General features: G+C 34.3%; 3 protein-coding genes across 7 annotated transcripts; 2 read left to right on the top strand and 1 right to left on the bottom strand.

The window, feature by feature from the left end:
• The first annotated feature begins 1,717 nt into the window (after positions 1-1,717).
• On the top strand, positions 1,718-6,807 carry LOC133299412 (probable galacturonosyltransferase 4). The gene is made up of 9 exons (XM_061498864.1): positions 1,718-2,121; positions 2,230-2,264; positions 2,363-2,407; positions 2,547-2,625; positions 2,746-3,002; positions 3,776-4,044; positions 4,353-4,710; positions 5,524-6,099; positions 6,311-6,807. The coding sequence occupies exons 1-9, from the start codon at positions 2,019-2,021 to the stop codon at positions 6,584-6,586; spliced, it is 1,998 nt and encodes a 665-aa protein (XP_061354848.1). The 5' UTR covers positions 1,718-2,018; the 3' UTR covers positions 6,587-6,807.
• Positions 6,808-12,942: 6,135 nt separating this feature from the next.
• Positions 12,943-16,662, top strand: LOC133299413 (probable E3 ubiquitin-protein ligase EDA40). The gene is made up of 3 exons (XM_061498865.1): positions 12,943-13,186; positions 13,606-13,722; positions 15,262-16,662. The coding sequence occupies exons 1-3, from the start codon at positions 13,013-13,015 to the stop codon at positions 16,660-16,662; spliced, it is 1,692 nt and encodes a 563-aa protein (XP_061354849.1). The 5' UTR covers positions 12,943-13,012.
• Positions 16,663-18,223: 1,561 nt separating this feature from the next.
• Positions 18,224-24,460, bottom strand: LOC133299421 (snRNA-activating protein complex subunit). 5 transcript variants are annotated; one of them, XM_061498872.1, is made up of 14 exons: positions 24,222-24,460; positions 23,939-24,000; positions 23,208-23,382; positions 22,491-22,650; positions 22,363-22,409; positions 22,215-22,281; positions 22,067-22,119; positions 21,593-21,650; positions 20,912-21,000; positions 20,746-20,833; positions 20,091-20,189; positions 19,831-19,956; positions 19,486-19,749; positions 18,224-18,767 (listed from the first exon to the last, which is right to left on the bottom strand). In XM_061498872.1, the coding sequence occupies exons 3-14, from the start codon at positions 23,261-23,263 to the stop codon at positions 18,486-18,488; spliced, it is 1,389 nt and encodes a 462-aa protein (XP_061354856.1). In that variant the 5' UTR covers positions 23,264-23,382; positions 23,939-24,000; positions 24,222-24,460; the 3' UTR covers positions 18,224-18,485. The 5 variants fall into 5 exon arrangements, with proteins under 5 accessions (XP_061354856.1, XP_061354860.1, XP_061354859.1 ...); XM_061498876.1 differs by having other exon boundaries at positions 23,208-23,256; XM_061498875.1 differs by lacking the exon at positions 23,208-23,382.
• Positions 24,461-24,853: the final 393 nt, after the last annotated feature.

Raw genomic sequence — 24,853 nt, 5'->3', positions numbered from 1 at the left:
ATAAAATCCGAACAGACAAAAGACGCCAACGACGCGTGTGTGGGAATAACCTTAATTGGCAACGGTCTTTGACACGTCGCAGCCGCGCCATCATTTATAGCAATAAGAAAAGGAATTTATTATCACACATTAATCTTTTTAATTTTGTTTTTTGTACTTTTGCGGGCTTTAAGCATGTGTTTTTTATTGGTTAACAAATAACAAAAAAAATTATTTAAATAAGCAGGTTATTCTTATATTCACGTAAAAATAATAAGAAATTTTATATCAAAATTTTATCATTAATTTATTTGTATATAACGATTCATGTATATAATAAATCAGAACCGTCATATTTAGCCAGAAATAAAATATAACTTATAACAATATAAAATGATTCTGATGTCATCATAACTATTAGACAAATTTAAATTTTAAATACTTATTAATCCATGTTATGATGCTTTCTCATAGAAATTGTTGTAAAGTTAATATTTCTTTATTTTCTCAACTTTATTGTGATTACAACAATGCATAACGGAAGATATTATAATAAATTTTGTACCATTTTAGAGGGATATGTCTATTTTTTTATACTTATTTTACCTATTTCTTTTTAGGGTTTAAAATTTCTAAAGCCATTTTAAATAATTTTATCTAATATTTATCAAAATACACTTATAAAATATGTGGAGCCCTTTTTTTATCTCTTTTATTTACATGGGTTCATATGGACCGCACACATTTTATTTATTTTTTGTATGTATTTTGGAACATTAGAAAATATTATCTAAAATAATTTTAGAAACTTTAAATCATTCTTTTTAATATTGTTACATCATAATTTCAATAGGAAAAAGAAAATATAAAAGTTAATTAAGATTATAATTTAATAATATTAGAAAATAATAATTAAGATTGTGACATAATAATATGGGTTTGTTTTTTCTAAAGTTACTTTAGATAACTTTATCTAATGTTCACCGAAACGACGTCGTTTTGGGGCGGAAATCATAGTGTATTTGTAATTTTAATTTATTTCAGGGTTATAATAGTCTTTATCATTCTAATTTTTTGATTTTTCAATCTCAAAACGATGTCGTTTTGGTAAACATTAGACAAAGTTGTCTAAAGTAATATTAGAAACTTTTCCCCTAATAATATTGTAGAAAAATGAATAAAATAATCATATAAAAATTTATTCGATAAACAATTTTATGTCTATCTTTTTTAGGAAGGTTATACTTACAACTTTTTTTTACCACCTCTTACAACCATATCTTAACACCGTTGATTTTCGTCAATCAATGATTATCATTTATTATGAATTAATAATTAATTAATAAATTTAATTTGCGAAAATCATAACCGTTGATTGACGAAAATTAACAGTGTTAAGATATAATTATAAGAGACTTTGGTAAAAAAATAAAAAAATAGGGATAATATGTGATCATGATTTTAAATTGTATTAATAATGTATATGACTAGATTTTTATTGCTGCCATGACCATGAGCCTCGTTAAGGAACGTAAATAGAGTCGCTGTTTGTAAATAATGACGTGATTTGGTGTCATCTTCATTCTTCATCTCTCTGTGTCTCCATCAATTACCCATTGCTTTTGCTGGATTTGTCTAGTAAGTAACAAACACTGAGTATCTATCTATCTATCTATCTTCAACTTGCTTGCTCCTCCTCTTCGTTAAGTTTGGTCATGCACTTTTCGAAACCCACAATAAGAATACATAAATAGCGGGTTTTGTTTTGGAGAAAGGGTCTTATCCTATTTCCTATTTGTTTTGCAGTTTGAGGCCACACTCTCATCTCAACGCATCTTTCTCTCTTTCCCATCCCAAAATGCGTTTTCCTTGCCAACTCAATCTTACTCATTCTGTTTTCCTTCTTCTTCCTCCTCCTTTTCTATATTTCTCAGATTTGTAACCTTCCCTTTGCAGCCGTGGCTCCTTGGCGAGACATTAACCATTGCAGTAGTGGTGGGTTATACAAATTACAACATTGTAACTCTGGGGTTTTGAGGATGGTGACCACCAGAAATGTTGTGCTGTTGTTGCTTTGTATTACTGTTGTTACTCCAATTGTGCTCTACACAGATCGTCTTGCCACCACCAAGTACCCCTCTGGTCAGTTTATTTTATTTTTCTTCATTTACTAACTCATTCTAAGATGCTTTGTTTTAATAACTGTTCCTGAATCTCCTACACTTTTGTCTTTTTATATGCATTTTGCAGCTGAGCAGGGGTTTATTGGAGATGTAACTGCTTTTGTAAGTAATGTATCCTTAAAAGTTAAAAAAAATGATTCTTTATTTGTGTAGAATGAGATCTCTGAATTTGTGTGTTTACTCTTGTTATGTTGTTTCAGGCTGTCAGTGCAGTCGACACTGGACGTTTAAATCTGCTACCCGAGGTAATGTTTCCATCTTTCATTTTCATTTTCCTTTTCCCCCATTGCACACGCCTATGAAGAAATTTTCCATTATGGCTGCATATACCGGTGTACTAAATCCTTGATGATTTCTTGTTTAAATTTCTCATTTTGAAATTAGGAAACTTCTACGGTCCTTAAGGAACCCATTGGGGTAGTATATACAGAGGACTTTACAAACACAAAGAATTTGCCTCAAGGTATTTTGTGTTTGGTCTTTTCTGTTGTTCAGTTAGATACCCCACCTTCTCTTCCTGGCTCTGGGGTCCCTTTTCTTGTATTTATCATTATTATCTATTGTAATTGTTTGGTTGACCTAGACTTGCACTCTGTCGAATCGAGGGAGCATGTATCTGCCAGGGTATTGTCAGCAACCGATGAGGAAGGGCGAACAAAAGGGGAGAACCCCATCAAACTAGTGACAGATGGAATTAAGCAGCGAAATCAAAGCAGCAACTTGGAGAAAGCTGATGCAAGCGGTGAAAATGTAAACGGGGAAGATGCTATTGATGTTGATGACAATGATGGGAAACTCGCGAAATCATCTTATGTTTCTGATCAAGTATCTGAAACTACGGTAAGTGATATATTTGCCTCTTGATTTTTCTGCCTGTTACTTTGTTCATTTTTGTTGCAAAAATTTCTTCATGTTTCTGGCCATGATAAAAGAATTGTACATGCCTGTGTTTATGAGTTGGTTGTCCATCTATCAAATATAATATTTAGTATACTTGTGTGATTTTGGTTCATGAATTGGTAACCCTTTAAGGAATTTAAGTTTAAGATCAGACCGCTTGCATTGATAGCTCTGACATACTTCATTCTTAATTGCAAACAAAAATTGTTTCATGTTTTAATGTCCTTTTCATCAAGTCAAGTTAATGACTTAACGCCATGGTAATCTAAATGTATAGGTTTGTGTCTCCATAACGAACACATCTTAAGACCAGCCTTGTATGCATTTCTGGTTGAGACACAAAAATAATTTTTTCCTTCTCTTTATTTTTTTTGGGTTTTATAAGTATGTTTCTTTTAGTGTCTCAAAAAGGAGTTCAAGAGTGAGACGATCAAAATGAAAGAAGTTATGTCAACTGCTAAATTATATTTTATTTTTATTGGAACTCTTAACTGTGGTCTTGTTTTCAGGACCATACTTGTATAATTTCAATCATTTCATACCCTAGCTCCCCAGTCCCTGAACAAGGAAAATGAACAATTAAGTGTTGCCATCAACGCTCATTACTTCATTTTCCAAACATACTTTAGAAATTCACACTAATACAATGAAGGAAAATCAACTTCAATGCCGATTGAAATATTGTTCTTTACATTTGGTGCATCTTCTTACAGGCTACTAAGCAGGAGCAACAACGTACTGAATCTTCTAGCAAAGTAAACAAGAAAAGTCCCATATTATCAGAAGCCAATAAGCATAATGACCAAACACCATCTGATGCTCGGGTACGGCAACTAAAAGATCAGCTTATCCGGGCTAAGGTATATCTTTCACTTCCGGCAGTAAAGAACAATCCCCATCTCACTCGGGAGCTTCGGTTACGGGTAAAGGAAGTTACGCGAACACTTGGAGATGCAAGCAAAGATTCTGACTTGCCTAGGAAGTAAGTGCCCCTTTAAGAATTCTGTTATACATGTCATCAGGTACTCCTGTTCTGTTATAACTCTCAAATAGTTAAATTAGTTTTGTTAATCTCAGTTTATTTTACAGCTTCATATAAACATGTTATATAGCTCAATTCTGCAATGAGCTACGTTTTGTTCAGCCTTAGTGTGTGTTTAGAGAATTAGTTACATTTTTTTTGGCAGCTCCCCAAGAGAGCTTTTGAAAAAACGCGATTAGTTCCCCTAAATTAATTTTTCCCAAACTTGCAATTAATTTATATATGTAATTATACTAATGCAAATGCAGTGCAAATGAGAGAATGAAGGCAATGGAGCAATCGTTGATGAAAGGAAGGCAAACTCAAGATGATTGTGCTGCTGCTGTGAAGAAACTTAGGGCTATGCTCCACTCAACAGAGGAGCAGCTTCGTGTACACAAGAAGCAAACCTTGTTCTTAACCCAGTTGACAGCAAAAACATTGCCTAAAGGTCTCCACTGTCTTCCATTGCGCCTTACAACTGAGTATTATAACTTGAATTCTTCACAGCAACAATTCCCCAATCAAGAGAAGTTAGAAGACCCTCGACTATACCATTATGCAATATTCTCAGATAACATATTAGCCACAGCTGTTGTTGTGAATTCTACTGCGGCCCATGCTAAGGTAAATTGTTTTCAATAATTTTTTTTTCTTATCTATCAAAAAAAAAAGAAAAAAATTTCTTGATTTGTTTTTATCTTTCAAGATTATGAACAACATCAACATCAACAACACCCTTATCCCAAATTAATTGGGGTCGGTGGTAGATGAACTCACATGAAAGATACAAAACGGTTGAAAAAAAGTAAAAAATAAAATAAAAAATAAAAAATAAATAAATAAATAAATAAATAAATAAAAATACACAAATAAAATAATAAAATAAAATAAAATGAAATAAAAATATATGTATATATAAATAAATAAAAGTAAAAAAGAAAGGGACAAGAAGAAGTGGGGGAAATGAAGGGGAAAAGGACTAAAAAAGGACCATCTGGAACATAGGAATAACAGCGAGTCTAACCCTCCACCATACTTATAGCTTTTCTCCATTCCTTTCTAAGACATACTGTCCGCCAATCTATATTCCACTCCATTAAATCTTGTTTTACTACTTTCCCCCAAGTAAGCTTCGGCCTACCTCTGCCTCTTTTTGTGTTTAGCTCTTGGTAACAAACTTCTGTTCTTACAGGAGTATCCATGGGTCTTCTCATCACGTACCCAAACCACCTCAATCTATGTTCTCTCATTCTGTATGTCTGTGCTGTTACAATACTACTCTGTCTATTTTGACTGAAACAAATTTGTTTCCATTTCATTTGGTCCCAGAGTTGGTGTGCATTAAAAATGTAAAGAAACTAAAATGTTTCATTTTCAACGGTGGCACTTTTATTTCTGGTTGACATCACTAATAATGTTATTTTAATAAATTTTCAGGATGCCTCAAAACATGTTTTCCACGTTGTTACCGATAGGCTAAATTACGCAGCAATGAGGATGTGGTTTTTGGTTAATCCACCTGGAAAGGCAACCATTCAAGTTCAGAACATTGAAGATTTTACATGGTTGAATTCAAGTTACAGTCCAGTTCTTAAGCAGCTGGGTTCTCCTTCTATGCTAGATTATTACTTTAGGACTCAGCGGGCAACTTCTGATTCAAACCTAAAGTTTCGGAATCCAAAGTATTTATCTATATTGAATCACCTCCGCTTCTACCTGCCTGAGATCTTTCCAAAGCTCGACAAAGTGCTGTTCTTGGATGATGATATAGTTGTGCAGAAGGATCTAACTGGTCTTTGGTCAATTGATTTGAAGGGAAACGTGAATGGTGCTGTAGAAACTTGTGGAGAAAGTTTCCATCGTTTTGATCGCTATCTCAACTTCTCAAATCCTCTTATCACAAAGAATTTCGACCCTCGAGCTTGTGGATGGGCATATGGTATGAATGTTTTTGATTTAGTTGAATGGAAGAGGCAAAGTATCACAGAGGTGTACCATAACTGGCAGAAGCTGGTAAGCAACATACGTTGGTTTACTTTTCATAAACATCACGAAGTGCACATATACTATATACATTTTTTGGTGCTTATTTCAAGGCTAAAACTCAGTATGAGTCCTTCCAATATGAAGTGACATGTACCTGTTCTTAACCTCTTGTCATGTTTCTTTCTGATTTGCGTTGTGAACTGATTTTCCCTTCCTTTCTAACTAAACTAACATACAGAATCATGATAGACAACTATGGAAGTTAGGAACACTGCCGCCTGGTCTTATAACATTCTGGAAACGCACTTTCCCACTGAACCGATCTTGGCATGTCTTGGGTCTTGGCTACAACCCTAATGTCAACCAAAAAGATATTGAACGGGCTGCTGTTATACATTACAATGGAAACATGAAACCGTGGCTGGAGATAAGTATTCCCAAGTTTCGAGGTTATTGGACAAAGTATGTTGACTATGATCTTGTGTATTTGAGAGAATGCAATATCAATCCATAGATGGGTCTCATGGTACGTTCAATCTTCAAAGTTTTCTTGGTATTAACTATGATGCGATGCACCTTATAGAAGTGCAATTCTATCTGTGTAGGGTTTCTATTTTTTTAAAGCTTTATGATTCTTTTTGTATACATTTTCCTGTTTTATAGTAGTCATTTTTGGATTTCGGCATAAAAGATTCACATCCAAAATCAGAGTATCAATTTGGAACCTTTGATCACATATACCCGCACTTTTGTGTTATGTACAAGTTTTTGTTTGAGTACACATTCTCCTTAATAGCATCCAGCTTGTATGACCCTTAGTTGAGTGGTATTATTTTGCTATATATTCTCTTTAATACCTTCTACAATTAATCATTCTTAACCCATCAATTACCTTAAATTGAATCTCTCTGAACACTTGGTCTACTTATCTGAGAGTTTGGCATACAGCAATCTACTAATCCGTGTATTTTTTTTCCTTTCAAATGGGTTGTAATACCCTCTATTTTCGACCTTCTTTACAACTCAGAATCCTTATTGCCGTTGTGGAAGAAAAACATTTCCTCACCCTGTTTCCTGGAGTGTACCCTGTTTTGATTATTTAGGTGCGACTTTATATGGTGAAAAAATTTCATTTTGCTTGCCTGTTGACTTTTTCTCAACTAAGAGGATGACCTTAGGTAAAACAAGGACAAGTTGGGCATTATTGTCATTATAGTTGGCACTTGGCAAGACCGACAATATAGTACCACTTCACTGAGTACCAGGTGGTTGAGTTGGAAGTAAGTGGTTAAGAAATGTAACTGAACAGAGCAAACTGAAAAATAAAAATAAAAAAGATTGTGTTGAAGTGCATGCTTGTGAATTGATAAGAGAATTCAATGGAAGGATCGGATTCAAGGCAGGGTCCCATAGACAGGCTTTTACCATTGTGTTCACGTGGTGGTGGAACCCATTATGTCCTTCTCAGTGAGTTATATGGGTGAATCATAAGAATTAGATTTAATTGAAAGATTTGTCGACGAAGGAACAGTTGCTTGTACGTGGACCATTTGATGGGGCACATGAAAGCGCTAGTGGCTGGTACAGTACGTGGTGTTACGTGATTCGGACACACTAAATTTTAAGTAAATAACGAGTTGTGGCCTTGAGTATGTCATAATACAAATTACAAATCATTCATTTTTTCCGTTATGTTGTGGATTCTTTCTTTTGTCTGGCTGGTTGACACGTAACTAACCCTCCGGGCACACGGATCACATTATGCATTTTCAATGACTTCAACTGGACCAAAGTCCGACTTTGGTACGAATATAACAAGTATAAGCTATTTGGCCATAGTCACTAAATAATTTAGGCCATCTGAAAACTTATATATGTCACTGGACCAAAGTCGCTATCTAAGCAAGCGAAATGGGTAGGAATTAATGGTGACCAAAGTAACTACATGGTGTAGCTATTTTGGTCCAATAGCTGCCACATGTCAAAGCAGGCCAAAAGAAAATCGGAAAAGCTGCAACTAGGCCAACATCATATAGTGACTTTGGACAAAAGAAGGTGTCACTGGTTACAACCAGCCCAAAGCCACTACACCATGTGGCGACTTTAGTCACATAAGCTTCCCAGGCTTCAATGGCCATTAAAAATGCATCACATGTTCGTATATAGTCGCTACATCACCTAGCTAGTGCTGTGACAATTTGAAAAATATATTAAATTCGTGGCATTCATGTATTTTTAATTGTTAAACGTGATAATACGATCAATGTCTCCCTTTTTGTGTATGCATTGTGCACATATTTAATTTGTGCGCTTGGCTAACAAATATTTTATAAACAAATTATATTGATTCAGTAAACATATTTTCTTTGACAAATACTGAAAAGTGAATCTGAAGTTAAAAATACCAAATCAACTAATTATTTTGATTGATTCAATAAACAAATTATATTGCAATCGCGTTTTTTTTCAGTAAACTCAAGTCAACAATATAAAAAAAATAATGCGTTTGACATTATTATTAACGCAATAGTAATACTAAGGGAGATGCTTATGGACAATTTTTTTTTTTTTTACAAATTTTACTATGTTTAACCAGTAAAATTTTACTTAAAAGTGTCTTATCAGTAAGATATAGTGTAAGTTGTAAGAGAGTTTATAAATATGACTTTAGGATATTTATCTATGTATAAATTTGACTTTTGCTTTATGATTACGAGGAGAAACTGTTCTAGCGTTAGCATCCGTTGGGATTACATCCAATCTCCTTCAAGTATGTTCTGGGCTTAGAGACTGTGTGTTGTGCAGTCAATTCTTGCCACGGAAGTACAAAAGGATGGGAAGTGGGAACTGAAAAGGTTAAAAGTGAAATTTTGCTTATTGTTCAGTTGTAAAACCTAAATCAAATTCAAAATAGCCAATGATTTTCCCATTTTCCCGTGCTAATGATATAATCTATAAAAGCTGCAAGTATAACTGTTTTATTCTTTATCGTGTGGTCCAGCTTGGAAACGAAAAGATTCAGAAGAGGCTATGCAATCCAACCACATAGTGAGGGTGTCAAGACAATTAGAAAATGCCAAAACTTGTCCTATTAACAACTACCAGGGAATCAAGGACCTGTATTAAGGAAAGACTAGTCTTTGATTAGAAAGAAAATAAAGATATAGAGATTGGAAGAAGCATAAGTTCATTATGCATAATTTAAGTCCAACCCCCTTTTAGTACTATATTTGACTAGATCAAATACAACAAATTGAGCAAACAACACATGGAAGCTTTTCCCTTTATCTTCTTTTCATGTTCAAGAGAAGATGGGCAATAACTTCCAATATGTCACTCACAAAAAGAAAGATTCCCGAAGCTCTCAAGACTCGACATTTTGCTTCGGTGCATCTCGTTGCCTAACTCTTCTAGTGAAATTTGTTTTGAATAAATCTGTCTATTTCTGATGAACCCCTCTTGCTCAATCATTGGTAAAATCAAGTTTAGTGATTGATTACCCAGAACAAGTCAGAGTTCGTAGGCCTTAAGAAGGAGATTATATCATTTGTCTGCTTCTTATATGGCTTCTTTGAAGCATGTCACGAGATGCTTTGCTACTTTAACAACCCAAATAAATTACGGGCATCAAAGAAATTTACATCAGTTTGAAAATGACAAAAAGTCACTTATGTCATGCAGGTCATGAGGAGCCCATAGTTGGGGACTACCATTAATGGGTTAAAGAACATGGGTCTAACTTTATGTTTTAACTCAAAATCTTAAGGCATTGAGTTTATAAGTTATTTCACTTACGTGTATCATGTTTAGTTCATTCTTTCCCTATGTGAGAATTTTTATCGCTCATACTTGAATTATAGACTGATTCTCAACTAATGGGCTATGTTCCTGTTTATAACGTCATTTGTTCAAGTTTAGTTTCTTCATTGCTTAAATTTTTTACGTGTATCGGTTAACTGGATCAATCCAGTCTAGTTTGGTGAAGATCATGATCCAAACCCACCTAAAGAATTCTGTCTGGTTAGCATTTTTGTTCAAATGTTGTCATGCAGGACTCTGATGTTAACAAAGTGCTGCAGTTAAATATGGACAGTGTGTGTTTTTTTACTTTCCTTGACATGGCATGCTTATCCCTTTTCTTTTTTAGGTTTGTTGATAATATGATATGGATAGGATAGTCAAGATATTTGTCTGAGCATAGGTTACTTCAGAAATTTAAATAGGTAGTTAGTTTGGTGCCCTCTGCTTTTTCAAGTATTTTGGGATAATAGAAAGCGAGTTTGAAGAAGAAAAAAAAAGAACAGGAGCTTTTGATGGTCTCCAAGGACAGGAGTATTCAAAGACTACCAATTCTACTGCGGTTCAATCATCAATGGGACATTTCATCCTTTTTCAGATCGAAGAGAAAGAAAAGAAAGCAGCAGGCTTACAAAAGCACCTAAGAAGCTACTTTCTATGGTTTTGAGTTCCTTGACCTTGACTACTTTTTTTTTTTCACTCATGATATGCTTTTATAAGATCAAATAAATTTTACCTTGTTTCTTTTATCAAATTCAAAATACAGAAGGTTCAAATTGATCATAGTCGCAGCAATAGGTTAAATAAAATATTCGGTATGATATACTCTTATTACATATCCAACTAGTAGTGAAAAAAAGTTGTTCATTTAAAACACATGAACTACTTGTCACTTAATGCCATTATTTATTTTTTAAAATTCACTCTTCAATTTATTTATTTTTGGTTATTCTCAAGAGCATATCTCTGTATCTTGTCCCAACTTCTTGCCTACGTACGCTCAATAAATGAAACGCCCCTTTATTTGTAGAGGTTCATGGACTGAACAGTAAACACTTGAGCTAGTTTTGCATTCACGCAACCCACTTCGACACGATTTCTTACCACTTTTTTGCCTTCACGTTTTCACCATTCTTCTTGTCAGTAATAACTCTGAGAATGCTCTGCATTAGTAACTAATGAGAAGTCTTTTCTATGCAGCCTGAACTGCACGTAACATCCCCCCAAGCTAAAAGGAAATAATAAGCAATACTAGAAGTTTTGGTATACTGATTAATAAGCTTTACAATTCAAATCTAACAGTCATCTTGAAATCTTTTGACCCTTTTCTTTTTTTGTATTCTCCATCTTTTCCTCTCCTTTGCTCGATTTTCTATCCTGATAGCTAGCCATATCTATATATTCGCCACAGTGATGGCAATTCCCAAGTTTAGTCTTTTTTTTCTTCCCAAAACAAGATGGTTGAAGTTCATTCTAACAAAAGTGGTTGGGAGGGTTATTAACTATTAGCCCCGATTCCCTGTGTGGAAGGTAGGAGGGTTAGATGCTTAAATCTAATAGAAACTTTTTTTTTTTTTAAACATTACCCTAATTACCTCTAATCTAATAGAAACTTTGACGTCATCATTAAAATCATTTCTTAAATTGTCAATATACCGTTGAGGGTAGGGGTGTTCATCAACCAATTCAAACCGATTCAAACCGCGATAACCGAATAAATCGAAAACCGAAAAAAAATCGCAAAATTTTAATTGGATTGGATCGATTTTTAGATGGGTTGATGAAAACCGATTCAATCCAAACAGATCCAATATATTAATTCTCCTCTATCTACTTGGGTTTTTCCCTAATCATAGCCATAAAATTTCTAAACCCAAGATCCATTAATCCATCAACTAAACCCAAGAAAAAATCTAGTCACATCTCATTAATAAAATTTTATCTTTGTAAACCTTCATATCTCATTGACCAAAAAAAAAAATTATATTATAGTTTACAAATGCTTTTGTATTTCAAAAAAAATAAAATTACAAAGCCAATATAGATGTAATTTGCACAATAATCAAGAAATAAATTTTGGAATTTTCAAAAAACCGAAAACCGATTCAATCCAAATCGAAAAGAATTGGATTGGATCGAATCGGATTTGAAAAAAAAATCCAAACCGAATGGATGATTATATGATCAAACCGAAAGGATTGGATCGGATGATTTTTACTTCCAAAACCGATCCAATACAGACTATGAACACCTCTAGTCTAGGGCCAGAGAAACTAGTGTTATTTTATAAATCAAAAAGGGACATATACTGCATTAACCATTAAATGTACATGTAAAATTTGCAAAATAATATTACTTTTCTGAATGAAGATATGAAGAAGTAAGGGCGAGAGAAAGAAAAAAAATTAATGAAAATTAGCGCGGGCCAAAGTGTAAAAATTAATCCTTGTCAATCCGATGGAGTGGATTGGCCCATAATGTCATTTGCCTTTGGAGCATTCAATGTTGCTTCTCCTTCCTCCTCACTTCATATATTCATGATCTTTCGTCCATTTCAACTAACCTTTTTTATTTTTTTCCCTACTGGCTGTAAGATATAATTTTACTCCTAATAGCATACTCTCATATATATACAATAATGGTGCTTTTAATCCCCAAATAAGGAATAATTTAATACACATATAATATGAAAAACATCTTAAGACTATAATTTTCTAAATAATGTAAACTATGCACGAACATCAAATAAAGTGTGAATAATTATAATTAAAAAACTAATAAGTATACGGTAAAATATGCACAAATGAGCGAGATTAATATATTATTATATAAGTAAATGGATAAAAACAAGGGAGGATGGTGGAAAGAAATATTCCATAATGGTAGTGGTAAATGTGGGGTCACCGATATCTGTATGTACATTATAATAATGAATTGGTGGAATCAGTTGCAAGTACTTGTCTTGTGTATACAAGCATGTCAGTATGTATGTGCGTATGGAAGTAGTGAACAAAAGTAACGACGTTGTTGAATTTCGAAGAGCGCCTTGTCTGCCTCTCTCTCTCTCTTTCCCTCTCTCGTTCCTCTACTTTTTTGTGTGGCATAAACCTACATTCACTCACGCATAAGAGAGAGAGAGAGAATGGATGAAGGAGGAGGAAGAAGAAGAAGGGGAGGAGCATGGAAGCTGAGAAATGCAGCAAGGAAGGTAGCTGTGGCTGTGGCTGCAGCATACGCATGTGGGTCTTTGTCCACAAGAAAACCTGTTATTGATCATCCAGTCTCCATCGACACCTCTACTTCTCCATCTCTCGCTGTACACAAATCCCACTTCTTCTTTTCTTTTCTTTTATTTTCTTCATCTTCAGAATCATCATGGTTGGCTGCCCCTTTTGCTCCCCATACAGCACATGTTTTCCATTTTGATAAAGTTCCAAACTTTCTTCCTAATTTAGAATAGAATTGCAAATTGGTCTTCCATCTCTCACCAACTCTTGGTTAACCAATTAATGACGCTCTTCATTTATGTTGAAAATGTATTCAATAAAATTGAAAATGTTTTATTTTTCTCCTTGAAAATTTATTGTGGTTAGGGGTTGTCATAATTATTTTTAACTTCTTCCCAAGTTACTTTATAATTTCGTGTTCTTTATCTAAGAAATGCCTTGTGAGTTGTGACTTGTGAGGATAGAAATAAAAGAATTTGACAGTTTTTACTTTTGTACGTGTTTGCAGATCTCAGATTCCTCATATGTATCTCCATCCACAACAAAGAACTCCCCAGGGGAGCTAATAGAAGAAACAGATTGTAGTGTCATCGCTAAAATCTACAAGAATGAGATTCCTACTAAGGTAACTGTCTTCCAATTTGTAGTTACTTAACCTTCACGATTTTTTGTTCAATTAATAATGATTAACATTTTACAAGGTGACTTGGTGATGTTTTTTTTAAATTCATCTTTAAAAGCTTTAAAATTTTCTCAGTTATGAAAATGAACTGTTTCAAAACCTCTTCACCTCCTAATCCTAATGTTAAGGTACATTAATCTCTCTTAACAAAATTAGTAATATCCATTCATTTCGATTAGTAGTGTCAATTTACAACACTTTAAGCTATTTTCATATTTTGGTACTTAAATCTTTCTAGGCTGTTTTAACTTTGCATTCCAGACTCACTTTCTAAAACACTTAAAACGGTGTGTACGACAAATGTTGCCCTATTTCTAGAGAGAAATAATTTGCTCTAGAAATAATTTTTATTATTATTATTATTATTATTATTATTGTTGTGCTTAGGAACAGTTTTTAAGCTGAAAAAATGTGTCGAAAACACATTGGGAGAAAGTTTCTTTGTTCCAGTTTTCAAATTTTTATAATTCATTTTTCAATATGTGCATTTATTATACAATGTATACGAAAATGATTTAAACAAAAAAATTATTTCCTTGTATTTTTTTTTTCCTGTGTTACCCATTCATTTTCTCAAATAAAAAAATAAATAAATCAATTTTATCAAATACTTTCAAAAAAAAATTTGTTTGCCAGACTTAAAAATTTGGGGGAAAAAAATTGTTTTTGGAAACTTGATCTGTGCACATACTAAAAATTCAATGGGGTTGCTATATTATTATTATTATTATTATTATTATTTGGTGCTTAATTTTTCCAGCACAGCATTAAAGTCGTACTGGGATTTATTTAGAATATCAAATTGTGCCCCTTGCACATGGCACATTAGTGAAGCCAAGAATCAATTCATTATAATTGCAGGAGTGAACTTTCATGATGCACCAATCTATTGCCACTTGAGTGTGGAATCTCTGCATTTTTTTTTTGTTACCAAAATGTTTCGTTGTATCCTAATTCGTCCCTACTTCAATCGATTGGTGAATCGTGAGATAAGTTTGATGAAATGTACTTGTATGAATGTTGGCATAAATAGTTCAAATTATACGTATTTGTTCCCATCTTCACCTGGTGTTTAGCTCAGCTTTGTGCTTATGCCACGTTTATTCTCATTGAAAAGTGCTTCTTCTAACAAACTATTAATTGTTCACTGATGTTGGTTGTTTGTTCTAATATATTAATATGTTGAAAATTCTTAAGGAGAGTGTGGCATCTGTGGGAGTCATCCTTTCTTCTCTAGGTACTGTGCAGTATGTAAGTAGTACACCTAAAAGTTCCCAACAAAGAAGCAAACTAAGCATTGTTGGCTTTTCACTTTTTTGGTAGCAGAACTTTGATCTCATTGATTCCTTAATTTATTTCAAAATAAAATTGTCAATATTTCATCACTTTGTAAAAATAGTTCTTCTCAGTCATGAATATATGTATATATATATAAATATATATAGTTTTTTTGACTCATTCTTTGGTTTACTTGTTTTGCAGAATTTGTGTGCAATATGTTTAGATCCCCTGAGCTACAATATCAAAGGCTGCAGTCCAGGCCATACTATATTCACAGCTCAATGCTCTCATGCATTTCATTTTGCTTGTATCTCTTCCAATGTCCGCCATGGTAGTGTCACTTGCCCTATTTGCCGTGCCCATTGGACTCAACTCCCTCGGAACCTTAACAACAACCTTTGTGGTTCGATCACTTCTATTAACCAGAGTGATCCCATCCTGCAAATTCTTGATGATTCTATTGCTACCTTCCGTGTTCATCGTCGCTCTCTTCTGCGCTCCACCTGCTATGACGATGATGACCCTGTTGAGCCTGATAATGCATCTGACATGACCAAGCTGTGTTTCTCTCTTGTACCTATTCCACCAAATGAAACGTGTTCCAAACCAGCATTGCAGGTGACTAAGCACGCCTCATGTCATTGCCATATATCCATTCATCCATTATCCTGCAGTTCCTCATCACTGTTACAATCTCCACCTATGCAATCACCTTATATCAAGTGCATGTGCCCCTCCTCTAATAGATATTATCTTGCATTAAAACTAGCCCATGAACGAGCAACTGACTTGGTCTTAGTTGCTAGTCCCAATGGACCACACCTGAGGCTTCTCAAACAATCAATGGCTCAGGTGGTTTTCTCCCTCAGACACACTGATCGTTTGGCCATTGTTACATACTCCTCAGCTGCAGCTCGTGTCTTTCCCTTAAGACGCATGACATCTTATGGGAAGCGCACTGCCCTTCAGGTTATTGACCGTTTGTTTTATATGGGGCAAGCTGATCCAATTGAAGGGTTGAAGAAAGGAATTAAGATACTGGAAGATCGCATACACAAGAACCCCAAGTCATGTATCCTGCATTTATCAGATAACCCTACAAGACCATACCATGCTATAAGCATGGAACTGCCATCTACACCCATTCATAGATTTCATGTTGGATTTGGCTTTGGTACTTCTAATGGATTTGTCATACAAGAGTTTGAGGGGTTCTTGGCCAAGATGCTGGGAGGCTTTGTTCGAGAAATCCAACTGAGAATATGTGGGACTGGAGAAGAAGTTGGCAGTGGCAGCAGGGTCATAAGAATTGGTGAGATAAAGGGCAAAGAAGAAAAGACAGTTTTATTAGACCTGGATGACTGTACACATGTATATGTAGAATATAGCTACATTGAAGGTGAAATTGATGAGTGTCTTATAAGAACAGGTAAAACTGTTGTAGGTGTTGGAAATCATAAGGGAAGTGTTACAGACGCTGCTGGGGAGACAGGGAGGGACATGAATACAGGTGGTAGGACTAGCAGCGTTGGAAGCTGGGAATTTCATGACCCTTACATGGCCAGAAGATGGGCCAAGCACTTGCAGGGTTTTAGGCTTTGAAAATGCAACGATATGTATTGTAGACCAATCCCCACCTATTAGGACATTTTTATCTCTTCAGCCATCCCTTCGTTTTAGACAGTCCTCTATTTAGTTACGCAGTAAGCGTACAGAACCGGAGAAGAAGTTACACAATTTTGTTTCTAAGTTCGCCCAAAAACAGATTATGATGAAGGTCTTAATTAACATAACCTTAGCATCAGCCAGCACGGATGGATCACAGCATCAACGTAATGCAGCTGTTCAGGGATCAATTATCTGTGTGCCTTGTCTACAGTTAAATTTCTGTAGAGAACACTATATTGAACTAAACGTGAGAAGGAAGCAATGTTATTAGACTCGACCCCGTTGGTGACTCGGTCGAGGTATTGGATTAGTGAGTCACTGGTTGAAGACTCAATGAGTATATATAAATTTATAATTTATATAAAAAATTTAAATATATTTAAGTACTTATAAAAAATAATTTTAATTTCAAATATTCTCTTTTTTTTATAAATAAATACTCTATCTTTATTAGTAATGAATATTACATTTTGTATTCCAAAAAAAAAACTATTACATTTAAAATACAATTTAATATAATAAATTAAAAAAAAAACGAGTGTTACATTTGCCATACAATAAATGCAATTAAGTACATTTCGTTTTACAATACAATGTAATAAATGAAAAGTACTAGTCATTTTTATGAGAGAATTTATTGTGGTTCGGGACCACTATTATTTTTTAGGTGATTCTTTAGTGTAAATGGAAAGGTAAAATTAGAAGAAAAAAAAACAGTAGATATAAAATGGGAAAAAAAAATTAGTGTTGTGAGAGGGAGTATCAAATCATTAGGTGGTCCTGAAACATATTAAATATTTTCCATTTTTATCTGTTATTTCAGAGCTATTTCACACTATCTATAGCCTCTTTTTTTGAAAACAACTAGTCTCTTTTTGTTTTTCTTTTGAAAACAGCTATTGGTCTCTTTATCTGCTTCTTCTTCTTTGCCATAAGTGCCACAGCGGCCACGATCTTACCAAGTTCAAGCTTCTTCTTCTTCGTCTGTTTATCTCCTCCACCGCCTCTGCCCCGACCACATCCGGCCAAGTCATCTCCACCATCCCCGGCGGCCACCGTTCCATTTTCTCTGACGTTTTTCCTTCCTTTTTGTTTATTTTTTATCCGGCGGGTCACCGGTTTTAATAAAACCGGCCGGTTTATTTCAGTTCACACCGAGTCACACCAGTTTGTTTGCATGTCCGATCCATTACTTTGCCCGGACCGGTCATATGTCCAGTTTACCAATTTTTGATTCGACCCGGCCAGTCCGGTCCGATTTTTATAACACTGGAAGAAAATATCTTTTTCTCTAACTAACAAGAATAAATCTAATCATATAGACAAGTGTTATAGTCAAAAGTGTGCACAGCAATATAGATTGTGTCTGTTGAACTATTATTTTTGCAGGGTGAATTATGGATGCCAAATTTGGGTGGATCATGGTGCCTGAATAACTATAGTAAGCACTAATAATAAATTATTATTATTATTATTAGTAGCTCTAGAAAATATATTTAGAGGCAGAAACTGAACAAGTATCTTGATAATTTCTTCGTCTCGTGTAAAGCTACTCTTTTATTTATTTCTTTTGCGATAGGTCTGTGATCTATGCCGTCATAATGCTGTGAATATGCATCTCGAAGGTGTAAAGTAGGCATCTGACACAATTTTTCTCTTGCCCTTTCCAGAGATACATATTTCAATGCAAGATAGGAAGTCTTGTAAAGAGTGACCTTTGGTTTAACCGCATGTAGGTGTTCTTCCAAGGCTAGCAATTAATCATGGTTATAATCATATTCTAAGTACTGATACAATGGAGAGCCATCCTCTGTTAGGTGAAGTAGGGAAAAGCATTCGTCACAAAAATAACAAGGGTTTTCTGGTGTCCATTTGTCATCCACCGTGACCTTCGTAGCTCTAAATATTTTGCAAACACTACATTTCTGAAACCGCAATTTCAGTTGAAAAGTGATTATTGGATAAACAATTTGATTCTGCACATCCTCGGGATGAATTAACCTCATATCTCGTATTACTAATGTATGGTTGCAGTCACCCTGCAGGTACAGGCAAAGAACAAACTACATTAAACATCTAAGTTCTAACAACTTAACCCTCCAAAAACAGTTCCAACAAGTTAAAGAAAAACTATATGTTCATCACACGTACAATTTTTATTCGTACATAATAAGACAATCCTCAATCAGGATCCTGATAGCCAGAGGTTGGCCTTTGCTAGAGCTCAATAAATCATCTCTGTTTTAATTTATATATTAACCATTGATGGACTCCTCTTTCTTTTGTAATTGAATCATTTAGCTCCTCTACCAATATAATTAGTTGCCCTTTAAGACCTTCTGTTATTAACAAATATTGAAAGTTATAACAGCCACTGATAAGTCCCGATAAATAGGCATTGGCTTCAGAAATTATTCCACCCTCAACCCCAGAAAAGGACTTGCATATATTATCATCCTTGTGTCACCTTAATCCATCTTTGCATAGTCACTACGGCTACTAGTTTAAAGAACCTGTTTTTCTCAGGTAAACCAACAAACTACATCTACCAACAAACTCATGTTTTTTAAAGTTTTCCCTTTTAACTTGAAAGGCATTCTACTGTTGTAAAATTACACAACCTCAGTTAAACTTCCCCTTCATTTACCATACCTAGTTTGTAAGCAATGTCTTACTTGAAAGCATAATAAAAAAGAATGCAAAAAATAAACAAGGCGACAAACAAACAATAAATCTGAGACAGAAAAAAGAAAATACCTGATGACAATATAGGTATCCAGCACCAAGTCGAAATTTTAAGTCACAAAAACGTATCTTGTGCATCTGAATAGATGTGAATCGAGGCAAGCGTGATTCATCAGGTGCTTCACCAATGATTGCTTTTTGTTTCTGCTGTAGTTCCCCAGTTACAATATATTCCCATTTCTTTTGTGCCTCCTCCTTGGAGTTTCGAAGCCAATCCAGTATAGGACTGGTCAAATCAATAGCAGATGGATCCCTCAAATCAGTGTAGAATACATCCTGCAAAGAAGTAGCTTTTTGTCAGATTAAATGAAGAACTAATGACATATTTACAAGAGCAAGTAATGGAGTGGAGCATACTTCAATGAGAAAATAACCAGAAGGATTATGCTGCCCAGCTTTTTCCATCGCCTGGTCCATTGAGCAATAGATCTTGTCCCTCAAAGCAGTTAAGGTCTGCCCTCCAAGAACTAAAAACTCTTGGGTCTACCCAAAAAAACAAAAAAACAAAAGAGAGGTCCCACTTGTCAATCAGCTATTCCATGGTAGTTATACAAGAATCATTTTGGAAATTAGATAATGAATTTTATTTTCATTAACATCACCATGGCATTGAATACCTTGACAGCCTTCCGAACATTATGGTAAACCTCCACAGATAGAACAACTTCTGGATACAGCACAGGTATGATCTGTTCCTGAAGGCCTACTGTGTTGACCTGCCAAACATTAGACCAGAAGAATGATTAGGAATATAAACATGAAAAATGCATACAAATTCAATTCCAGTTTGAACATATTTATAGTAATGTATTGACTATTGAGCAAATCCTGGAAGTCACATTTTCAACTTCGCAATCATTCAATGAAATGAAAAAACCGATGTAAGTTAGCAGTCAACTGCATGGAAGTTGTATATGGATATAAAAATGAAGAAAACATTGTATCTCCCAATAAAAGGAACCCTTAAGTAATTCCTGATTTGATTTCTAATGATTTTAAAGTTTTTAGTTCACTGTAAAATTCTACATTTTGAGAAAAAATTGATATACATATTTAATCCAACTGAGAAAGGAATATAGACAAGCAATACAGAAAATCAAAAGTTTAAAAGGCATACATATAAGAGGAAAACTTAAATATTTTCTTTAACTCATTTAAAAGTCAGATACGTCAGTACAGTGTATTGAACAAAACAATTTTTTTTTTTTTTTTTTTGTAAATGAACAAAACAATTTTACATGCAGCAATAATCACATAAGAATCTCACGCAACCTTTCTGGTAGAACTTGTAGACCTAAGGGTCCTCATCCTTTCAGTTTTTGTTGATTTGAGGGCAGATTCACTGATCCTGCAAACAGGACTAAACCAAAGACAAGATACCTGAAATCAGATCTTATATAGTAAATGAAATAATCACATAAATATTCATAATACCAACTTAAATGAATGAAGTCTGACTGCAGCCTTGTCTTCTTCCTGATTCTGATTGAGTCTCACAACACGCTCCACCTTTTCTATACAAACACTCTGGAAATTGTTCAAATATGAGAAGAAAAACATAACCCAGAAAAAAAGGCAGAATATTATAGAGAAATTTTTTATGACGCATATTTAATGCTAAAACATGCTTTAGGAATTTTCCAATAGCTGAATGGTCCAAACAAATCTGGGCATACATTCATCTCGAAGCCCTACGTGAAACAACTTCTAATTATTTGAGTTATCTACTTAACCTACTCTAACTGCAAACTTAATCAAATTGTACATGATATCAAACAAAAAAAGGGTAATGGGGTAAGAACAAATTTAACATGCTTATCCTAAACTAGCTTGTAGGTACTTGATCATGAGCAGACAAAAGATTTGACATTCTAATCAGAACAAGAGAACAAAAATTGAAACCGAATGATTTAGTTTGTACATGAACGAGATAGTTTACTTCACAAACCAAGATAAACTGTCATATTAAACTCATACTTGAGAAAGGCCAATTCTCAAGTTCTAATACATGTAATAAACCTTCACATCTCGGGCATTGGGCATCAAACGGACGAGAGGAAGATAATATATGCATAAAATATTTACAGGGAAACATAATGCTTTTAGAGAGTTAACATACTTCAAGTGCAGAATTATTTGTTCCTCTTCTCTTTCTCTTTAAGTTCTTCTCATGACACCTGCTTACCAAAGAGAAGTTAAGACAGAAAAGAGAGTGAATGGGGATGCACAACTTTATTATTGTTAGGGCTCCCTGTATATGCATTTACACTAATGAATTTTGTATAAGTGTAGTACAATTATAATTCTTTAACACTTAATAAAAGTTCGTGTAATCACAATCACAACCATATCTGAAAGAAGTTTCAAAGAGAGAATAGAAACAACACAAGGAAAGCAGCTAATTAAAACAATCTGAGATTCTTCTTCTTCTTCTTTTAATTCTTATCATATTGTCATGATAAATATGGCTAGAATGAAACATGATTGAGACATCATACAACCTTGCAGTGAAATTAATTCAGATAATGGGAGCAACCAAATTTCCCCGTAAAATAGTCAAAAGCATAAGAATAACAAAAAAAAATTGACTGACCCTGCATTGGATTGGTCCAAAAGTGGTAGCTGATTTTCGTTGTTCTCGCTACCCTGTCATAACACTTTCATTAAAGTAATAAACCAAAGGAGTAAAAATCAAAGAACCACCCGAAAAAAAGAGTAGACAATACAATACAATACAATACCTGAAATGCTTCTTTCAAAGCCATATCCATTAACTCGTCGTCTGTAAATACTTTAAGGTCATCAACCCTGTAAAGGCATCAATTGGTGAGTCGAGAATGGGAATGGGAGAATGAAGAATGAGAAGTAGTAGAGAGGAATAAAGCATACGAGATATCATGTTGAGAAGGATCTTCACATAATTCAGCCTCTAGATTCTGCATAAACAAAGCAGAGATAAGGGGGAAACACAAATGGAAACATGAAAGGAGAAAATGAGAGATAAAATTGTGATTAACCTCAACTTCAGAAAGAAGAGAAGCGAGAAAATCAGGAACCCCAGTGTCGGGGCCAACCATATTGGAAACGTAAATGGGTCCACCCCGTGGAATTGAAACATCACATTCTGTTGTCTCTGGAATTGAAGATTCTATTTCCTCCATTCCCACACTGTCACTGCTGAATTTAACAAGCTCTTTCAGTTTATGGTCAAGGGAAAGGAAAGGAATAGGATGGTAAATAATTATTTTATTGGAAAAAATTTATGATAATTATAGTGTAACGAATATCCAAACTAAACAAAATAATTTCTTAAATTAACAAATGGGTATCTATAATACACTCCCATATGAATCATGAATCAACCTTTTTTTATTATAATAAGAAATCACAACTGATTATAACCCACAAGAATTATTAGATAATCTTAATAGAGGTGCCACAGCAGTCCATTGTACAACTCTCATGCCAGAACTAGGGTTCCTCCAAAGCAAAATAATAAAATCGTTCACATGTACAACACCAACTTAACTCAATTAACCCAAGACCCCACTATACTAGAGCAAAACACCAAACTTATGTGCAAGATGCCATAACTCTTTTCTTTCTTTTTTTTGTTCTAGATAAAATAAATTTTATAGAGAGATGTGAATTACAACAAGAGGGAGGATAAAAGGTCTTACAAAACAGAAAAAACTAAAAAACAAAAGAGAGCAGAACAAAACTAAGAATGCTACCAGGCTGCCCAATCTCTCTGCAAATCTGAGATACCAACTCGGCAACTCCCTGCCATGACCAGAACAAACTAAGTAGCAACTCTTAAACGATTAAAACCCTGAAATCCAATATACTTATTGCAAGTTATCCCTCTCAGAGCCACCCCTAATGTAATCTTAAACTTGGCTGCGATCCCTAGACAAACATAAGAACTTATATTATGCTTAATAATCATGAAAACATAATAGTGAAAAAGTGCAACGTTCCCAACTCACTGGAATAAGTTTACAGTGCCAAAGCCTAGCATCACAAATTATGTATGACTGTATGGACTTCGAAACACTTTATAAGTGTCTATCTTATAAAGCTACCTAATAGAATCTTCACTTTATTTCAGTTTATTTGAAAAATCAAAAACCACCCCCTATGGAGGGTTTGGATGGATTACTTGCTGTAAGTATTGCATTTTTATGTTAATACTTTATGTCCATGTAATGAAAGTAATCATCATCCAGTAAAATCGTTAAAATTTTTAGAACCAAGGCAACAAGAGCATATCAGTTTGAACAAAAAAAAAACACCAAATAGTTGATGAGAATACAAAAATCTCATTAGAATTATGACTGACATTTGGGGTTATCAGGAACTACCGTGGTATCATTTCAAGCAAATCTTCACTAGATAAATTTTCATTAGAATGATATATGATTACGCGAGAGATAAATGAAGAAGGAAGGAATTTCAGCTATACCTGTGCAAGATTCGATGACAGTGGCAGAAAGCAACACCCTTGCAAAGCTGGTATATCAAGCTCTGCAAACAAATCCACAAAATCAAAGAAAAATTCAAACAAGAAGCCTTAAATTTACTCGATAGCACAATTTAAATTGAAAAAAAAAAAAAAAAAGACCCAGATGAAATTTCAAAGTTAAAGGGAAAACACCCCATGATAACATATGAAGCAAGCAGAAAAATCCTAAGATAAACATATGAAGCCATTAAGGAGGAAAAAAACTTGTGAAGGGAAACCGTACCTTTGTAAAGAAGAAGAAGAACTAGTTGAAGCAAGAAGAAATCAGAAGAGAAGAAGAACGAGTCGAACAACCTCTGTGAAGGAGAAGAATTAAGAGAAGAAGAAGAAGAAAAAATCGCTCGTGTAGAAGAAGAACGACGACAAAGAGAAATTAGGTTTTGATAAAAGGGCTGGCCCGCGGTTGACCCTTCTATAACCCAATGAAAAATAACCTCTACAATGTGAGAAGGATTTGTCTCCACTCTGCAATCAAGGTTTTTTACACTTGTGCTTTCTTCTTCAACCTTTATTTATTTATTTTATATATTTTTACTGAACGTTAATTATTTTTTTTAGTATACTCACTCTCACTGAACGTTGAATAGAATAGATACAGCTATCATAAAAAAAAAAAAAAAAAATGTAACCTAATAATATATAATATACTTTTTATAATTTATAATTAAAAAAAAAAAAAAACTAACCCGCGCGAGTTTACCTGCTCCGAACGTATTCATATTATTAGTAGTTTAGTAGTGATATACTGTTAGTGTGTAAGACAGAGAGAGAGAGAGAATCATAGAATAGCTCCGAGATTGAAGGGGCAGATATTTTGTATGCGTTGTTGGATTTCGTAGATCTGGCCACGTACGC

The sequence above is a fragment of the Gastrolobium bilobum genome, unplaced genomic scaffold (genome assembly GCF_033153095.1).
Source record: "Gastrolobium bilobum isolate Gb01-03AN ecotype WA unplaced genomic scaffold, APGP_CSIRO_Gbil_v1 utg7477, whole genome shotgun sequence".
Taxonomy (NCBI): Eukaryota; Viridiplantae; Streptophyta; class Magnoliopsida; order Fabales; family Fabaceae; genus Gastrolobium; species Gastrolobium bilobum.
Note: the sequence above shows the minus strand (reverse complement) of the source record. Positions and strands in the feature narration are given on the sequence as shown.

Coding starts and splice junctions, on each gene's coding strand:
- LOC133299412 (XM_061498864.1), top strand. CDS start 2,019: ATGGTGACCACCAGAAATGTTGTGCTGTTGTTGCTTTGTATTACTGTT. Junction 3,003..3,775: donor ATCAAGTATCTGAAACTACG/GTAAGTGATATA, acceptor ATCTTCTTACAG/GCTACTAAGCAGGAGCAACA. Junction 6,100..6,310: donor ACCATAACTGGCAGAAGCTG/GTAAGCAACATA, acceptor ACTAACATACAG/AATCATGATAGACAACTATG.
- LOC133299413 (XM_061498865.1), top strand. CDS start 13,013: ATGGATGAAGGAGGAGGAAGAAGAAGAAGGGGAGGAGCATGGAAGCTG. Junction 13,187..13,605: donor CTACTTCTCCATCTCTCGCT/GTACACAAATCC, acceptor ACGTGTTTGCAG/ATCTCAGATTCCTCATATGT. Junction 13,723..15,261: donor AGAATGAGATTCCTACTAAG/GTAACTGTCTTC, acceptor CTTGTTTTGCAG/AATTTGTGTGCAATATGTTT.
- LOC133299421 (XM_061498872.1), bottom strand. CDS start 23,263: ATGGCAGGGAGTTGCCGAGTTGGTATCTCAGATTTGCAGAGAGATTGG. Junction 22,651..23,207: donor CAGAGAGATTGGGCAGCCTG/GTAGCATTCTTA, acceptor TGTTAAATTCAG/CAGTGACAGTGTGGGAATGG. Junction 20,190..20,745: donor CTACAAGTTCTACCAGAAAG/GTTGCGTGAGAT, acceptor AATGTTTGGCAG/GTCAACACAGTAGGCCTTCA.